Source organism: Rhinolophus hipposideros (assembly GCF_964194185.1).
Source record: "Rhinolophus hipposideros genome assembly, chromosome: 6".
NCBI classification, from domain to species: Eukaryota; Metazoa; Chordata; class Mammalia; order Chiroptera; family Rhinolophidae; genus Rhinolophus; species Rhinolophus hipposideros.
Genome location: NC_138052.1, coordinates 18,235,769 through 18,256,084, shown reverse-complemented (window position 1 = coordinate 18,256,084; position 20,316 = coordinate 18,235,769). Strand labels below are relative to the sequence as shown.

At 41.4% G+C, this 20,316-nt stretch overlaps 1 protein-coding gene across 1 annotated transcript; it reads left to right on the top strand.

Moving 5' to 3' along the window:
- The first annotated feature begins 839 nt into the window (after window positions 1-839).
- CXCR4 (C-X-C motif chemokine receptor 4) lies at window positions 840-4,626 on the top strand. The gene is made up of 2 exons (XM_081052224.1): window positions 840-944; window positions 3,044-4,626. The coding sequence occupies exons 1-2, from the start codon at window positions 930-932 to the stop codon at window positions 4,088-4,090; spliced, it is 1,062 nt and encodes a 353-aa protein (XP_080908350.1). The 5' UTR covers window positions 840-929; the 3' UTR covers window positions 4,091-4,626.
- Window positions 4,627-20,316: the final 15,690 nt, after the last annotated feature.

Below are 20,316 nucleotides of genomic sequence, written 5' to 3'. Positions count from 1 at the left end.
TGTGAGAATGAATGAGTCTGTGCAAGTACTTTGTGATCTATTACAAAAAGTACTATTCGCTAAATTTCTCTTATAATAATGTATAATTAATTTATATACATATATATCATATGTATCATATATATTATATGCTTTATTATAAGAGAAATATATATATGTTCTATTCACGAATTGGTTACCCAGGAATACACATCTACTTCTTTATCACAGTCTCCCTCCAGAATTATGCCAAATCATCCTTTCTTCTGAACGTGTTTCTTGATTGTCTACACCTGACCCTGGTACTATTATTGTGGGTGTGGTTAGTTATACTCGTGTATAGTTGTGCTTTGAAAAAAAGACTGTCACTTATTTTCTGAATGGACTGCATCTGCTCTAAGAGCAGGGAATGGAGTCAGAGGCTGGACCCACTATCAGCATTGCCGCCTACTGGTTGGGTTACCCTGGCAAGTCACTTTTCTCCGGGTTCAGTGTCTCGGTTAGTAGCATTCTCGGGTCTGGAATTTCAGGCACATGAGCCACAAAGGGACACGATGGTCGTCCGAGCTTCCCAGCTCCTTCCAAGGGCATCCCAAGTTGGAAAATGACTCCGGGGTGCCCTCCCCAGCTGGAGACTCAAGGGGTGACAACAAGAAAAACAAGCACGGGTTAGGGGCTTTCCAGGCTTACCCTACCGGGCCGCCGAGCTCGCACCTCTCGCGCCCTACTCTGAATCGTCTAAGCCTCTACCCCTACCCCTACCCCGCCTTCCTCCTCCCGGGCCCGCCCGCCCACCCGTGCAGCGCATGCGCCGCTCGCCGATCATGTTGTATAAAAGTCCGGCTTCGGCCAGAAACTTCAGTCTGTTTGGCCGTGGCAGCAGGTAGCAAAGTGACCCTGAGGATTTGGGTGCTCCGGTAGCCACCGCGGCTGGAGAGCAAGCGATTACCATGGACGGCATCCATGTAAGTCCAGTTTCAACCTGCTTTTTCTTAAATGTACAAACACTTGAACTTAGAGCGCAACCCCTATCGGAGCGGGCAAACAAAACACTGGAGGTGCCGCTGTCCTGGAGAAGGGGCATGAAGAGAAGTTTACGTGGGAGGAGGAAGGGTAGGATTGGAATCTTTTTCTGTCTAAGCAGAGAAAAGATTGGAACGACTGTTGCGGCGGCTGCATGTGTCTCCCCCTTGAGTTCTGCGCGCGCGCCGGGCTTGCACGCTGTTTGCAAACATAACATTGTGTGTACAAGTGTAGAGAAAGCGCGCGGCCCCAAGACTCAGACGACGGGTCTCTTCCTCAGGGTAGCAGGATTTCTTTAGTGCGAATTACGTGAGACCTGAATTTAGAAGTGGAGGGCAGCGCCCAGGACTGAGTTCCCAGAGTAAGACTGCGCCCCTGGTTAACTTCGGGCAAAGGCGCCTGGAAACCACTCTTGCAGTTGGACGCGTGTTAGCTAAATTCTGCGCTGCCTTGGGAGCTGTGCAAAACCCGGGCACAGTGAGCCGAGGGAGGGAAAAGCGGGCGGACCAACCTTGTGGCTCGCCTGAGGGGTCTGAGAGTTGGCCGCAGCTAGGAGGTGGCCGGGAGCAGCCCGCGCGCCCTTTGGGATCCGGGGAGAGAGACCTCGCGGGCTTTGGGGCATCCGAAGCGCAGCTAATGGGTGGGCCCCGTTCCGGAGTTTGGGATCATGCAGAGGTCGAAGTCGTGTAAGCAGTCCTCTAGCACCAGCACCCCACCCCGAGATGTGCGCGGTGGGGATTAGGGGTGGAGTGAGGGCCTGGGAGGGCACCTGGGCTGCGGGTCGCCACGGCGCAGACGGGCAGGTGCAAGTGCAAAGACCGTTTGGCTGTCACCGAGCCCACTTGCGCCGTTTAACCGTCAGTGGTTTCCTGGAGGCTTTTGAAAACCCCTTACTAGGGAGGCTTTTCGTTTCCTCCAGCAGCGCGCAATTCAAAGGCGCGCGCGGCGCGGCGGAACCCAGGGAGCCGCTGTACGGGCGGTGAGAGTGGGCGTGGTGGGTAGCCGCAGGGCCCTCGGAGCCCGACCACCCGGCCCCCAGCGCTCCCTCCGCCTGGATGCTTCTAGCTGCAGCCCTCCGACCCCATTAGCTGCATCAGTAGCGGGGTGAAAAGCGACCCAGGAGAGTGAGGAAATGAAACTTGGGGCTAAGACCACGGGTGCAGACCCCATGACCTTCCCCTCCCAGGAAACTGAGACTCTCCCTAACATCCCCAACGCGCGAAGTGATAAACAAGGGTGTGGGAAAAGACGCCTGCCCCTGAGGAGCGCTAGCTGGGTGGGGAGGGCCGAGTAGGGGGAACTCACTTTTGACACTCCCGCCCATACTCACTAGCATCAAAGGTCCTTTACTTTAAGTCTGTCTTCTAACCTACTACGTGTTGCTTGGAGTACAGAATTGTTTGTGTTTAGACCAGCGAGAAACGTGGGGGAAACAATGTTTTGTGCCTTAGGAGAATAAGAATCTTTGGGACACCCCTGCCACCTGCCTCCTCTCTAAACCCCTCACCGCTTGTTCTGTCCTCAAACCCTCTTCCCTGTCCTGGAGAATTTTCACGTAGAAAGTTAATCCCAGCTCCTCAGAACACGAGATTATGCGCCCTGCCCCGCCCCCCACCCCCCAAGCCGCCTAGGAGTGGCCTCTTTGTGTTTTGGTTTGGGGTGTTTTTTTTTTTTCCCCTCCCAACGTTTTTTTTTCTTCCCTCTAGTGGGCGGGCAGAAGAGTTAGCAAAAATGTAACTTTGAAACCCTCCGAATCTCCTCGCGTTTTTGTTCTAAACAAAGAATGTTGTAATTGGTTCCACTAAAGAGAGAGATAATGAACTGACTATGGGGGAGAGATGGGGAGGAGAGTTACAGGATTCTAGAATAATTCTCTTGTGCCCTTCCCTCAGTACTTCAGTGGGAGCAGAATTTCCTGAAGAAGGTTGGGTGGAGTTGGGTCTTTTAAATTGCTTTCTTAAAATACGGTAAATATTTTTTTGAACTTGGTGAATGCCTGCTGAACTTGAAAGTGAATGTCCGTCCCTTGCCTCTTTTGCAGATGTACCCATCCGATAACTACACAGAGGAGGAGTTGGGCTCAGGCGACTATGATTCCATGAAGGAACCCTGCTTCCGGGAGGAAAATGCCCATTTCAACCGTATCTTTCTGCCCACTGTCTACTCCATCATCTTCTTGACTGGCATAGTGGGCAATGGATTGGTCATCCTGGTCATGGGTTACCAGAAGAAACTGAGAAGCATGACGGACAAGTACAGACTGCATCTGTCGGTGGCAGACCTCCTCTTTGTCCTCACACTTCCCTTCTGGGCAGTTGACGCTGTGGCAGACTGGTACTTTGGGAAATTCCTGTGCAAGGCTGTCCATGTCATCTACACCGTCAACCTCTACAGCAGTGTCCTCATCCTGGCCTTCATCAGTCTGGACCGGTACCTGGCCATTGTCCACGCCACCAATAGTCAGAGGCCCAGGAAGCTGTTGGCTGAAAAAGTGGTCTATGTTGGCGTCTGGATACCTGCACTTCTGTTGGCTATTCCCGATTTCATCTTTGCCAACGTCAGAGATGGGGAAGACAGGTATATGTGTGACCGCTTCTACCCCAATGACGTGTGGTTGGTGGTGTTCCAGTTTCAGCACATCTTGGTTGGCCTTATCCTGCCGGGTATCGTCATCCTATCGTGCTATTGCATTATTATCTCCAAGCTGTCCCACTCCAAGGGCTACCAGAAGCGCAAGGCCCTCAAAACCACAGTCATCCTCATCCTGACTTTCTTTGCCTGCTGGCTACCTTACTACATTGGCATCAGCATCGACTCCTTCATCCTCCTGGAAATCATCAAGCAAGGGTGTGACTTTGAGAGCACTGTGCACAAGTGGATTTCCATCACCGAAGCCCTCGCCTTTTTCCACTGTTGCCTGAATCCCATCCTCTATGCCTTCCTTGGAGCCAAATTTAAAACCTCGGCCCAGCATGCACTCACCTCTGTGAGCAGAGGATCCAGCCTTAAGATCCTCTCCAAGGGAAAGCGGGGTGGACATTCTTCGGTTTCAACTGAATCTGAGTCTTCAAGTTTTCACTCCAGCTAACACTGATATAAAAGACTTTTATACATTAAAGAACTTTTTTTTGAAGTTACACATTTTTTTGGATACAAAAGACTGACCAATACTGTACAGTTTTTATTGACTATTGGAGTTTTTTCTTGTGTTTCTTTAGTTTTTGTGGTTTAATTCATTTATTTATATAAATATTTTTTTGTTTCATGTTGATGTGTGTCTAGGCAGGACCTGTGGCCAAGTTTTTAGTTGATATATGTCTCGTTGGACTATAGAAAAGGGAACTGAACATTCCAGAATTACGTGTAGTGAATCACTTAAGCTAGCAATGATCCTCAGCTGTTTGTGCATAAATAATCTCTTCATTCCAGTAGAACATTTTCTTTTTCCTGTTCTTAAGTTGTTTGGTTACACTATGTGATTTTGGCTGTAGAAGATAGCACTTAGAACCAAAACCTGAAGTGGTATAGAAATGCTATTTTTTTCAGTTTTGAGGAGTGGGGTGATTTCAGCACATGCAATGTACAGTCTTGTATTAAGTTGTTAATAAAAGGCCTGAAAAACTTACTTAGTGTTGTTCTGATTTCTTGACATTCCTTTGGCTGGCAGAAGTCAAAAATAACAATAATCAATATATTTATGGCATGCCAGGTATTGCCCTAGGTATATTAGTTGTAATATTTTACTAGTCACAACTCTTAGACAGGTTCTGTTTTTATTATTACTTGCATGTTATAGAGCAGGAAAGCAAAGACTGAAAGCTGAGGTGACTTAGTCAAGGGCATTTGGTAAGTAACACAGCCAGTATTTCAAATTAGGTAACTTCCAAATCTGAAGTCTTAACCACTTTTAACTCATAGAAATTTAGAAATGCCCAGCCAGTACCTACCTATTCCTGTGAAAGATAATCTTTCTGAAGGATAAATGTGCATAAAAAAGAAAAAGTAAGCAATATGATGTTAGATTTCACTACCACTATTCCTTGTGTAATCCAGGTCTGTACATGCCAGGCATTGTATGCTTGTTGTATATTTTTCTCGTCTAATCCTCTCAATGTAGATAGCATCACTCCCTTTTCACTGAGGGAAAGCTGAAGGGACCTAAGGTTCAGAGACTTTCCATAATTTGCACTTTTCAAGGGGACATACCAGGAGCTAATTTCATTCATTCCATCCCTTTCTCTTAACTATTACCCACTATTATCACCCAGAACACCTGGTCATAAGTCAACTGAACTGTTATTGAAAATAAAGCCAAAAGTGAATGTTTTCTTCATAAAATTAACCATGCCCAAAATACTCCTCTTACAATATCTTTTATGCAAATATCAACACTTAAGCTATTGCAACACCTAGCACCTCAAAGGTTCAGCCAAGCAGATAAAAGTTAAATTGGTGCTTTCAGAGCTCAGAAGAAAGGTCCACTGAAGCAAGCTCCTTATTGCTCATATTTTGCACAAGATTTTGGAGTCTTATGTAACATCACCCATAGCTGTTTACACTACCATTGTGTAAGTCCCAGGCTCTTGAGTAAATTTCAGCTATAGTCTCCATTTAAAGAGAATTTCTGAACTCTAGAAGCCATACCTATCTTGGAACAAACAGGGCACTCAAGGCATGCATTCAAAGATAACCAGGATATAATTAAGGCAATATTTGGTCTACTTTTCATAATTGTTTCTGGCACAGAAAATCCACTTTGGAGGAAAAATTGCAATGTCTTATCTTTCAGAGGCAAATCACATTTGTTGAAGGCAAATTATAGATCCTGTGAAGGGAAATAACTTAATTACTTAAAATAGAATCCAATTTGTCTGTACATTTTTGCTGCAGTCTATGGATCTGGGATAATTCAGAGTGGTATTCCTATTCCACTTGAGAACACAATTAGATTTTAGATAGGAAATTATCTTGAGGTTTCTTGGTTTTCTCTGGGAAGCCTAATTGGATCACCCTTCATTTAAGCATAGTTTTACATGTCCTCTTTCAAAGGCTTAGTCTTAAAACCATGAACATTGTAAAACCCTTCACTTGAACTTTCTCTATAAATATTTATTCTTGAGGAGACAATAGAAGAAATCCTTGGAAGGAATTCTTTTTTTTTTTCTCCTCTTGGCTTGAAACCTCGTCACCCCAGATTCCTGTGCTCTGCCCTGGAGTCACAACAAAAGGAACCAAGGCGAAACAAAATTCCCTGTGTCACCAGTCTTAATGGATATTTCATTCTCCCTTGGATCAAAGGTGGAATATCTCTTTTTCAAAAAGAAAAAAAGCCTTGGCTCTCTCCCTGCCCCGAAAGGACCCCCCTCACCCCCACCCCACCATCATTCTCTGTCCCAACCCTGACATGTTCCAAATGGCTCCAAAGCTTTCCCTGCGTTGTGGTTTGTCCGGCAATGCTGGGAAACCCTCTGCCGGCCAGGCCTGCACGAAGTAACTGATTGTTCCCATTCCTTGTCCTTTATGAATGGGGCCCTTCCAGGTCAGTAATGTAGATCCAGTTGTATAACGGAAGCTAAAATATTTAAATTGTACGCACGCTGCCAATGATGGCATAAACATGACATCTGAAATATGAATAACTTTAAGCTTACAACTAGGAAGGAAAATAGATGTTTTGTTTTTTTTTATCTTACAAAGCCTTTATTTTCCTAAAATGCCACTTGGCAATTCACCTCCCCTTACTGGAGGCTTCCTTTTGTGGTTATGCCCATATTAAAATAATTCTGGGGTTCTCTTTTAAGAGGATAACCTATAGGCTTTATTTTAATAATTTAACTAAGTATGACTTTCTCCTAGCTTATCATCGTCACATAGTAAATAAAGGCTCCACAAACAATTGAGTTGTCATTATTGCCTTGTAACATTCACTTAGGAGGGACAAGGACCACTGGAGACAAAATTCACATTGCCTTAGAAAATAATCTAGGCATCCTCCAACACTTTGGAATGCAGCATTGCAGCCTGGCACAGTAGGGATTTACCCAACCTGCTTTGAGGTTTCCATTTGGCTTTCAGTCAGTACTGGAGAGATCCAAACGTTAGCTGGGGGAAATGACCTTCCCATGAACACAGCCTAAGAGGGATGTTGGAGCCTCAGGGGCCCATAAAGTAGTGAGAACAAATCCTTTCAAAGCAGTACTACTCAATTGGGGGTGCCTTGGGCCCCCAGAGAACATTTGGTAAAGTCTGGAAACATTTTGAGTTACCTTTGGGGGTGGGGTGAGGCGCTATCGGCATCTAGTGGGGGGGAGGGGTGAGATGCTGCTAATCATCCTATAGAAGATACAGGACAGGCCCCCACAACAATTATCCAGCCCAAAGTGTCAATAGTGTTTGAGATGGAGAACTTTTTTTTAAGGGGAGGGCAATAGGGTGATAGCAATGATCAAAATAACAATATATCCAACCAGTATAATTCCATGAAATGATCATTGGACAAGGTTCCAAGGTCTCCCTTTAGCCCCCTTTATTCATTTGAATGCATTCTTACTCCCACCTCACTCAGCTCACACAAGTCTCTTCCTCCCTTATTTCAACATTACTTTGTCGTAATGTACATGTCTTTCTGCTTGTTTTCTTCTCTCATGCTACGCTAGGAAGATATCCCACAAAGGGAAATAAATGGTAAAGGATGGCTGCTAAGGATTCTCTAGTTCCCACCCAATCTGTCTCCCTAAAGACCATGATGTTTACTCATTTAATCCTCACCACAGCCTGTGACTCAGTTTGGAACACTTCCCATTTTTCTCATTTTATTTAAAAAATAAACAAGGAATGATGAGGTACCCGCCCGTTGTTCCATTGTCTGCAACTGGCTTGGATTAATTTAAATCAATCCTATTAAGTTCGACAATTAAAATCTTCTAAAACCTTCTGGAAAATCCTTCTTTCAACTGAAAATGCAAAGTGCTTAAAGCCTGAGTTGCGGGATCCACAATGTTCAGAAGCTGCAGAAGCTACAGACTTTTTCAAAACCAAACAAATAAAGGTGCTCAACCAAACCATACCAGGTGCTGGGTGTTTATCTGGCAGAGCAGGTCCAGGATTAAATTTATTTACATATTGCAGTTCAATTAACTAGAACCCAACTCATCAACACTCTTAATTAAAAGGAATTACTTCCTCATATTTGACTTAGTCAGAAGTAAAGTAATATTTTTTGAGAACTCACTAAATTCCAGGCACACTCATACCTGTGATCCTCATAAGAGTCCCATCAGCTAATATTGCTATCTCCATTTTCAATATTATGGAGATATTGAAAATATCTCCAGTCAAAGAACTTAAACAGTCAAAGAAGTTAAACTGCAAATAAAGGGGTTATGCTTTCTCCATATGTATACTATTAAATGGCACTAAAACAGAACCACCAAGTTCTGCGGTATGTCTTCAAGTTCTTAATATATTCAATCCTAACTTTTCTATCTTTTCTAGGTAGAGTCCTTTAACAAAAACAGTTACCATTCACTTTGAGGGCTGCCTACATGCCAAGGTACTTTTATTATTTGAATCTTCACAATACTCTATATAGTAGTTATTACTTTTTTTGTCCGTTTTACAGATAGACTGAGGCATAATTTATCCAATGTCACATATTTCATGAGTAGTAAAGCCTGGATTTGAATCCAGGCAGTCTGACACGAGAGTATGTCTTCTTAAGAACTACAGTAACTTTATTATTTTCTATGATGTTAGCCAGAATAATAGCCATGAGGTCAAAAAGTTCCTCCATGCTCTTCAATTTTCTTCAGAGTTCAATACTGGACAGTCTCTTGATTGTACTTTTTAAAGCAACAAAGCAGATACTGACATTTTAGAAATATTTTCATTATTAGTCATTAAAATAAATGTGTTTCAGTGCCTGGAACAGAATAGGAGCTTAGTAAGTATTGAATGTGCAAATGAATGAACACCCATAAATTTCTATTCCTGAGACCACACCATGATGTAAGCGTTTTGATTAATGTTTGTGTGTGACTTGACTTTCTTCATTCTTTCAGACATTCTTTTATTGAACCATTTCTTGAAAACCCTGGCCAGGCACGTATGAAAATTGTTCACAGTATGGTGAAAGATGTATCCTTTGGTGTTCTAGACATGCTGGAAAATTAACTGTAGGACTCTCAGACTTTCCAACTTCCTACAGTTAAAAAAAAAAAAAACATCGAAGTCTCCAGCTGCCTACCCAATTTTTCTGTTATTTAATACCCCCACAGCCTTTCTTCCACTGATTCCCCATTTAGGGGAGAGCAGATCTCTGCCCACCTCACAAGTCCAGTGAGAAGCTCCCAAGCTTGGTCTTCCTATTTCACCAGCTCAAGGAAAGCTGTCTGTTTATGAGAATAAGAGCAGGTAGTCTGCCAACCCGTTGGATATGGGAAAGGGCCCTAAAGGCAGTTTCTCGGCCTTCTGTCCACAGGAGACGACTCGTTAGGTCCCTGGGGTTGAAGGAGGAAATTAAGACCATCATTTCAGGCTGCATCCTACTTCCTCTGGGAAGCCTACTCATTCTCTATCAGTCCAAAGTGAGTGTTCCCATCCTAAATTCTTAGCACATGAAGTGTGCAGCATGAACGCTAGCACAAATAAAAGTCTTTTGATAAGCTTAAAGCAGCTATTGTGTGTGTCATTACCATCACTCTTTTTTTCATTTTTAAATAAATTTTGCTTCCCAACTAGTTTAATGTCTTAACTGCAGAGACCTTTGCAGATTAACATGGTCGATTAATAGATTTGATTTGATTTGATGAAGAAACAATCAGATTCCATAAGGTTGTGCCAATGTTGGCTAAAATTATACAAGGCTAATTCAGTTGGTTAGAACCTGATGTTTATAAAGCCAGGATCAAGGGTGAGTCCCACTGGGGCCATCTTTAAAGTAATGTTATACGTGGATGTAAGCTCTAAGAATGCGAGGACTATGTCTACCTTATTTACAGCTGTATTTCCAGTGTCTAGAACAGGGTTCAAAAGCTTTTTCTATAAAAGGCCACATAGTAAATGTTTTAGGCTCAGTGGGCCATACAACTACTCAACTTTGCCATTATAGTAGGAATGCATCCAGAGACAATACACAAATAATTGAGTGTGGTTGTCTTCTAATAAAACTTTATTTGTGGACCCTGAAATTTGAATTTCATATAATTTTCACATATCACAAAATATTAGTTTTCTTTTTATATCTTCAACCATTTTATTAAAATGTAAAAACCATTCTTTGCTCCCGGACTATGAAAAACAAGTGGTGGGTCAAATCTAATCTGCAGGCTGTAGTTTGCTAACCCGTGGTCTAGACGATGCTTAAAATATAGTTGAAATTCAACAAATATGTGAATACATGAAACTCTAAATATAGGAAAGTTTACTCTTTAAGCTTATGGCACCAAAAACCTCAGTGAACCAGTGATCTTCACCTATTTGCAAAACTATGACGCTTGCCACTTATAAAGCATTTTACCATTCACAAAAGGAGGCAAGACCTCAATATAGGTTTGTGCCATACTGGTTGGCAAGATCCTGCCATTTTACTGGGTCTATTATTTCGGGAAGAAGGGATAAGAGAGTTGCTTTGTGCTCTATCACTCCCATCTCCCAGAGTGCAGTGTGGGTGATGGTGACATCTCCTCTTATAGCTCCCTGTAGCTAGAATAACAACAGCTCACTAATAAAAGTTGTTGAGGCACACTGACTAATCTTCCTCAGCCTTGAGCCACATGAGCTTTGTTCCTCCAAAGTGATAATCACCAGTCACAAATTTTGGCAGCGACTCCCCAGACAGTCAGTAAATAGGACAAAAGAAAAAGCCATAATCCAAGGCGATGAATAGTGTTTCACAGCCACAAGCTGAGCCACAAAAACTCAAGAAAAATCAAAGGTGCAGAAAGCATTTTTGGACCTGACCTCAGCTTTGGGGGGAATGAGGATCCTTCTGTTATTCCCTTTTAGACTTCAGGTGACTCATGGGAATGTCAGAATTAATCTCCAAGGAGCTGCCAGATTATGTCTCTTACTAAAAACATTTCCCAGTAAACTTCATTACTTTATAAAACATTCTTCCCAAAGTGAGGAGCCTAACTTCTGTCGCTGATGAGAAGATGCGAGAAGAAGCTAAAGAAAATGTCAAATGCTTTCTGTTTTAAAGTAGGTTTTCTGTTATATCTGTATGACAGTACAAAAATGACTATATACTCAGTCACCATGGTCCAGTGTAAAGGAAAACAAGCTACATGGGCTGAAGTAGCCCCGGAAAAAATTTGTGGCTGAGCCCAAATCCTATCAGTATGCAGTGGAAAAGAAGAGAGATGTAGGAGAAATAATAAACAAAATGGAAAAGGACACAAAGTGCCCATTCATAAAAGAGGAAATAAACTGATAAACAAAACTATGAGGAAATAGTCAACCTCACTGGCAACCAAATAAATAAAAATCAAAACAACACACTGCTTCTCACTTGTCAAACTAGCAAACATTTTCCAAGTCACAACATCCCGAGAGCAAGGACACAGGGATGCCATGGTGAGCCAGGCATCACCAAGCACTGCTGGGCAGGTGTAAGAGGGTCAAACCCTTTCAAAGCCACTGACAAATGCCCTGGAAGCTTTGATGCTCATCGCTTTGGACACAGAAAGACCACTTCTGGCCATTTAATTTCAGGAAACAATCCTAAATATTAAAAATGTTTTGTGCATGAAGTTGAATTTTGCATTTAGAATAACAAAAGACAGGAAATTGCCCTAAGTGTCCACAGCAAAATGGGGATTAAGGAAACTGGTGAATCTACAGAGGGGAATATCATCTGGCTTCTTAAATGATATTTACAAAGGCTACTGGGAAATGTTTCTGAGGTGCGAACTGAAACAAACGGGTTACAAAATTGTGCATAGTATCTACCCAAAAAATCTGAAAACATTTATACATAAAGACACGTGTGCTCCAATGTTCATTGCAGCTTTGTTTACGGTGGCCAAGACATGGAAACAACCAAAATGTCCTTCAATAGATGAATGGATAAAGAAGTTGTGGTATGTATACACAATGGAATACTATTCGGTGGTAAGAAAAGATGATATAGGAACATTTGTGACAACATGGATGGATCTTAAGAGTATAATGCTAAGCAAAATAAGTCAGACAGAAAAAGCAGAGAACCCTATGATTTCACTGATATGTGGTATATAAACCAAAAACAACAAAAGAACAAGACATACAAATGAGAAACAAAAACTCATAGACACAGACAATAGTTTAGTGGTTACCAGAGGGTAAGGGGGTGGAGGAGGGAGATGAGGGTAAAGGGGATCAAATATATGGTGATGGAAGGAGAACTGACTCTCGGTGGTGAACACACAATGGGATTTATAGATGATGTAATACAGAATTGTACACCTGAAATCTATGTAATTTTACTAACAATTGTCACCCAATAAATTTTTAAAAAAATAAAAAAACTGTGCATACTATCTGATTATAAATATTTTTTAAGTATTTGCATATAAAAAAATAAATTAAGCAGTCATAGGTGATTGGGCTGATTTTTAGGGTTTTTTTTCTTTTGATTTACCTGTATTTTCCAAACTCACTATAATGAATAACAAAAAGATAATTAGTTTATTTTAGAAGATGTAGGGCACGGAGGAAAAAGTATACAAGTTTCTTCCTAGGCTATAAACACTCCAAGATAGGAACTCAGTCTTTCCTTTCCTTTTTATTTTAAAACAGCTCAGGGCCCAAGTAAGTGCTAAATAAATTATTATTGAACTGAACTAGACATTTACAGTGTTAAATTAATTAAAGCAGGAAGCCATTATCGCTATCTAATGCTCTGGCAGCCTACATAAGCAAACCAAAATGAAAACCTGTACACGCGTCAAGGCAACAAAGTAAAAAATGCTAAGGACAACTAGGCTTCATGGTATGGGCAATCAAGCAATTTCCTTTCTTTGCTTAGTATCTTTTTTGTGTCAGCCTTTCCCCCGGCTCCTGCCAAGGAGCATTCCTAACCACTTCTGGTTTGGCACTGCCCAATTCCAATTGACTTTTGCTCAACTAGACTCTTAAAAATTTTAATATGCCTCAGTTTATATTTTAACGGTTTAATGTTTTAAAAACTCAGACATAGGGTGCCTGGATGGCTCAGTTGGTTAGAGCACAAGCTCTGAACAAGGTTGCTGGTTCGATTCCCACATGGGCCAGTGAGCTGCGCCCTCCACAACTAGGTTGAAGATGAAGAGCTGCCACTGAGCTTCCAGAGGGGCAGCTGGATGTCTCAGTTGGTTAGAGCACGAGCTCTCAACAACAAAGTTGCCGGTTCGATTCCTGCATGGGATGGTGGGCTGTGCCCCCTGCAACTAAAGATTGAAAACGGCGACTGGACTTGGAGCTGAGCTGCGCCCTCCACAACGAGAATGAAGGACAACTACTTGGAGCTGATGAGCCCTGGAGAAACACACTATCCCCCAATATTCCCAATAAAATTAATTTTTGTAAAAAAAAAAAAAAACAGACATATATATTACCCTCAAGGTATTTAAAATAGTGTAATAGAATTTACTAGTGCCCGGAATCTTAACATTATATTCCAGGTAGAGTCTTGGATACAGTCCAGTGTTTCTTAACTGAAGGTCATGATCTGAAGAAAGTGTTCTAGAGAATTCCACAAGTACAGGAGAATAGAATTCAGGGCTGTGTGGCAGTCACAGGCCTGACTGAGCTTATGGTGATTGAAGTTGTTTCAAGTGAATACATAGTCATGGCATCATCCTTAGAGGGCTGGCCCCATTAAGGCTCTAGTACAGTTGATATGGATCTGGGGTCTCTGAAACGACTTCTCCCAGAGAGGTCAAGTCTTTCAAAATCCACAGGAAAGTAAACATACTAGAAAACCCTAAAGGAAATCTCTAAAAGAGTTAGGCATTCATACATGACGGCAATAGTATGGGGCCTGAAATGGGAACAATGTGTAAGTGGTCAACCCTAAATTCTCCGTTTTTTGTATTGTATTAGAAAGGAAATGTCATGTTGGGGAAGAACTTCCTTCATTCTAATAAGTCCCCAACGTACAGCAGCACACAACAATGGTGGTTTATAGCATGTCACATAATGCAGGGTTCTGAAGTAGGAAATGCCAGCAGACCAATCTTCACTTTTGTGGAGAGTTTACCACAAGTCCATTATTTTTATTACTTAAGATAGGCTCAGAAATCAGTGAAACAACAGGAATGAGAAAGGAAAAAAATAATATTGTTTTTATGGTTAAAATGGAATTAATATTTTAACAGTAAAAATTTAATAATTTGTGTTCTTCTGGGAAACAAATTGTCCTACTACAAATACAAATACTCTTCAACAAATATGTGTTAATGATACAGATATTATCTGGTTTGATTTAGCTTTTAAATCAACATGGTAAGGAAATCTCTGTCGGTAGTTTTAAGCATATTGTCACTTATTAGTTGTAACTCATTTCTTTTTTATGATGTACGATTTATTTGGTTGAGCACTACCAGTCCACCCAGGAATTACAAAGGAATTTTGGTCTTATACTTCATCATCTGTTTTTTAAATATGCGTATATTACTCTCGGGCTACAAATTAGACGTTTGAGAAAGAGTATTAATTCTTTGCTTTATTTCATGTAATTTTTATTTTTCATATTATTTTGTTTCTATTTCCATTAGCATCAAACACAAGTTAAAACACTTTAAGCCAACGAGTTGCCTATTGACACAGATTTATGGCCTTCTGCGATGAGCTAAATGGAGCCCACAAAAAATTCTTCAGTTGAAGCCCTAACCCCCATTACCTCAGAATGTAACTGTATTTGGAGATAGGGATTTTAAGAGGTAATTAAGTTAAAATTAAGTCTCCAGAGTGGTCCCTAACCCGATATTAGTGGTGTCCTTATAAGAAAAGGAAACTAAGACAGTAACACACACACAGAGGAAAGACCATGTGAAGACACGGGGAGAAGACAGCCATCTACAAGCCAAGAAGGGAGAGACCTCAGAAGAAATCAAAACTGCTGACACCTTGATCTCAGACTTTCAGCCTCCAGAACTGTGAGAAAAGAAATTTCTGTTATTTTTAAGCCCCCCACTCTGTAGTGCTTTATTACGGCAGCCCTAGCAAAATAATACAGCCTCTATCTAAAATGTTATTTTAGCATATTTTATTTCTGTCTTTTCTATTTAATATTAACAGAAAAAAAGTGGTTCTTAAGATACATGTTCAACCATTCAACAAATACTCATTGAGCACCTACTATGTGTAAGTGCTGAGATATGACAGTAACAAAGCCTCAGGCCTCACGGAGTTTACAGACTAGTAACAAAGGAATTATTATACTCCTGGAATTATTCTTCATTTCAGAAATAGGCCTCCTAAATTGAACTACTAAAAATCTGCAGAGAAAAAGAGACAGGAAATGAAAATTGAAAAAGCAAAATAAATATCTTCCTAACATTTCCATTTTCTATCCTTATAGTACTGGAAGCTCTGTGCGCGAGTTGGGTCTTTTGGGAAGTAGATGCTGAGAGAGAGTTAGGAGTGCCAAAAGTCTATTGGAGGGTATAAGTCCTAAAAGTTCAAAGGGAAAGGATGGGGACTGGGAAGAGAAAGCCTTCAGACTGTGATCTTAGGGAGGAAACAGGAGTGGGAACAAAGAGTCTCAGACCACAGAGCAGACCCAACAAAGTCTTGAGCAACCCAACTGGAAGCTCCAGAGGAAAGGGTACCTGTTAGAGAAGTTCTGCAGTGGGCACAAATGGCCAGGCCCTGATACTCTCACATTGCGCCATCATTGAGGGGGGGACTACCTGGGAAGAGCCAACATAGTGGCCTCCGCTGGAAAGCTGAGGTGCAGCCTGAAGGCGCTCACCTGGAGACTGCCAGCTAACTGGGCTCAAGGCGAGTTCCTTCGTGAAGGACGGTCTGAGCAGCACGTCCATGACTGTTGCAGACTTCAAAAGGTAAAATAGGAACCTGGTTCTCTAGAGAGATTTCTGAAAGTCAGTATAAGCATTTCTTTACTCTTAAAACATAGGAATGTCACTCAGCAAGTGCTTTCATAGCCAAAATCGAGGTCTTTTAGGAAATGCATTTTTAACACATTTTAGGAAATGCATTTTAATACTGATATAACTTTCACTTGCCAAATATTTATGTAGCGGAACGAAGATTTAAATTGTAGTTCAAGTGGTATATGCCCTTATAGGCAAAAGCAATTTTTGCATTAATTAATTTTAAAAAGTACTTTTGAATGCAACATTAAGATGTGGAATCTAAGGGAACCCTCATGCACTGTTGGTGGGATTGCAAACTGGTGCAGCCACTGTGGAAAATAGTGTGGAGGTTCCTCAAAAAATTAAAAATAGTACTACCTTATGACCCAGCAATTCCACGTCTGGGTGTTTACCCAAAGAAATCCAAAACACTAATCCAAAAAGATATATGCACCCCTATGTTCACTGCAGAGCTATTTACGATAGCCAAGATATGGAAGCAACCGAAGTGCCCATCAATAGACAATTGGATAAAGATGATGTGATACGTATATACAATGGAATATTGCTCCGCCATAAAAAAGAATGAAATCTTACCATTTACAACAATATGGATGGACCTAGAGGGTATTATGCTAAGTGAAATAAGTCAGAAAGAGAAAGGCAAATACCACCTGATTTCACTTATATGTGGAATCTGAAAAATAAACAAACAAAACAGAAAACAGACACTTAGATACAGATAACAAACTGATGGTTGCCAGAAGGGACGGGGTTTAGGGGCTGGATGAAAAAGGTGAAGGGATTAAGAAGTACAAATTGGTAGTTACAAAATAGTCATGGGGATGTAAAGTACAACATAGGGAATATAGTCAATTATATTGTAATAACTATGTATGGTGCCAAGGTAGGTACTAGACTTATAGGGGGGGATCACTTTTTAAATTATATAAATATCTAACCACTATGTTGTATATATACCTGAAACTAATATAAAATAATATTGAAAGTCAACTGTAACTGAAAAATTTTTTTAAAGGATTTGGAATCTAAAGAAGTCAAATATTTGTAATCATGGCTTTTATTCATTCATTCATTCCATTATTACATGCTAGGTACCGTGCTAGGTGCTGAACACAGCAAAACCTACATAACCCCGGCTCAAAAGGACCTAGAGTAGGAGAGCTAAACATTAAATAACCAGGGAAATAAATGCATATTTATGAACTGAGCTTAGTGCTCTGAAAGGAACAAAAGAACTTGACTTAAAGTGATTTAGCCCTAGGTCAGGGAAAGAGTCCCTAAGAAGTGTTCATTGCACTAGCATCTGAAGAATGAGTGTGTTTGGAAAGGGTAAGGGATGCAGAAAATGACTGCATGAAGGACATTAGCAAAGGCCCTGGGGCAGGAAGAAGTCAGTAAAACTAATACCATGTGGCCAGATCTCCAAGCCCAAGGAGAGAAGTGGTGCCAGATGAGGCTAGGGATTCAAGGCAGGGATCAAATCTATCTGAATGGAAACCGCTCATGAGGCACCTAAGGCTTTGATCTTTGCTCTAAGACCAATGAAAAGTTTGAAAGCAGGGATAAGTAACATGATTAGGTTTGTGTTTTGAAATGACAATTCTGCCTGAAGTGTGGAGAAGAATAAAGGGGTCTGAGCAGATTTGGGAAAGTCACTTAGCCAGAGAGTATGTGGTCCAGGTGAGAGAAGATGGTCCCAGTCACGGATCACTGTTTCTTTAACCTCTACAATGTGCATTCCAAAATACGCACTCTGGGAATGACATTGTGAAAGAGGAGACACTACCTTGTCCATCATTAAAACGGTAACAACATGGGGTCTGCAAAATAGACACATGTAATGACTTAATTATTCCAGGTTCACCTGCCAAAGGCTTAGTTTTCCACAGTCACTTCAAAACCAGTAAGTCCAAAACAGAAAAGCATCCTGTGTTAACTAAACCTGTGTTCAGACCATATTTTCCCATTGCCATGCCATCCTGCCTCCTCATCTTTGCTTGTGAAACCTGGATACCACCTGTGTTTCCTCTCCTGCATCCCTGTGTCCAGTCTGTTGCTCAGTGACCTGGGCAAGACAGCATTACACCCAGATCGCCTGGCTTCTTCCACCATGTTCTGTGTCCTCCACTCTAGGGACAGGGCCACACCCAGGTCTCTGTCCAGAAAAACTGTGGTTTACAGAAAGAAAGACAATTGAATTTTGTTTTCCCATTGTATTTCACAAGGGAGGCCATTAGGTTTAAACCTCTTCTCTTTCATGAAAGTTTCCTGTACTGCTCCAGTTGCCTTCTCCCCAGGTTCTTAAATCCACAGTCCACACTGCAATTTATTTCTGAATCACTACCTTGTTCTTTAATTGACTGCAATTTCCTGATCAGTGAAATGAGAGATTTAGATGAAAATTTTAACAAAACCGATCTTTAAACTAAATCTTATGTGGACACCCAGCATGTAAAACTAGTTTTGGAAAGGAAATAAAATTATAATTGCTCTGATTGAACAAGCGGTAGCAGACCTGGAAAAGCTTCCTTATGCCCCCTACTTTCTGGCCACCCCTGAGGTACCTCATTTGAAAAGTATAAGAAGCCTAACTTGAGAACCACTAGTCTGGAATGCCTTTAAGATATTTTCTATCCCTAAAATTCTAGAGTTCATCATTTCTTAAACAGTACTTAGTCCTTGATACACACAGATGATGTATTACAGAATAGTACACCTGAAATTTATGTAACTTTACTAACAATTGTCACCCCAATAAACTTTCATTAAAAAAAAAAACACTAAAAAACATTACTTGGTCTTACCTTTTCTTCTTGATTCTCACTACAACCTAGTTCAGGCCTTTCCACCTCCATCCTGGAATAGTGCAAATAGGTTTCCTTACACCTCTAGCATACTAGGTTGAATAGTGTCTCCCCAAAACTCATGTCTATCTGGAGCCTCAGAATGTGACCTTACTTGGAAATAGGATCTTTGTGGGTGTGATTAGTCAAGACGAGGTCATATTGGAATAGGTTAGGCCATAAATCCAATATGACTGCTGTCCTCATAAGAAGAGAAGAGACACTGAGAGGACACACACGGGGAGAATGCCCCAACCTCATCCTGTGTCACATTCCCCTTGCTCACAGTCCTCAGAGGCAGGATTGGAGTTTTCCTGCCAAAAGCCAGGGAACTCCAAGGATTGCTAGCAACTACTAGAAGCTAGAAGGGGGAAGGAAGGATCCTCCTCTAAAGACCTGGCCCCACTGACACCTTGATTTCAGCCTTCTGACTCCCATAGCTACGAGAGAATATATTTTTGTTGTTTTAAGCCCCCCAGTTTGTGGCAATTTGTTACAGCAACACTAGGAAACTAACACATAAGTCTCTCTCCAACTAAAATTCATTTTACATATTTTTTTCAAGATAAATATGCCTTAATCTCTGCTCTCATCAGATTCATTACCTACTTATTTCATTTCAGGAAGCATTAGATTTACTGAGCAACTACTACGTGAAAGTCACCATGATCATGCTGAATGTACGGAGGTGAAAAACACCAACGTGGCCTCTGCCCCCAGGGAGTTTCCAGCCTCATGAGGAAGACAGCCACTAAACAAACAAAGGACAGACATTAAGCCCACAGAAGACGGACATATATAACAAACAATTATATATACAAATTATGTAATTGTAAATTGTGATGTACTATCAACAACGAGAATAGGTTGTTATGAAATACAATTGGAGAGCTGAGGAAGGGGGGTTAAGGTGATGCCTACAGGGTGACTTTCTGCCACCTGGACAAAGAATAAAAGAAAGAACTTTCCTAGTAGAGACAACATATGCACAAAGGCCCAGAGTGGGAAAGAGCTTGGATGTTTGAGGAACTGAAATGGAAAGAAGGCCACTGTGGCTGAGGCCTGGTGAGCAAGGAGAAAGTGACACAGGATGAGGTTGGGGAAGAAAGCAGAAACCTGGCCATAGAGGGAGAAGTTCAGGACTCAGGGCTTTATCTTAATAAAATGAGAAGGTGCTGAGAGGTTTCAAACAGGAAGATGATATGATGCATTTAAGTTTTTAAAGCTGTCTCTTGCTGCAGCTAGGAGAAGGGTGTATGAGCTCAAAACCAAAATGGCGTGATAAAGTAGGAGGTAATGCATTAGCTGTGCATAAATTTGGGTTGTGGATGGATTTGAGATATACATATTTTTGATACAATTAACAGGATTTACTAATAAAATAGGTC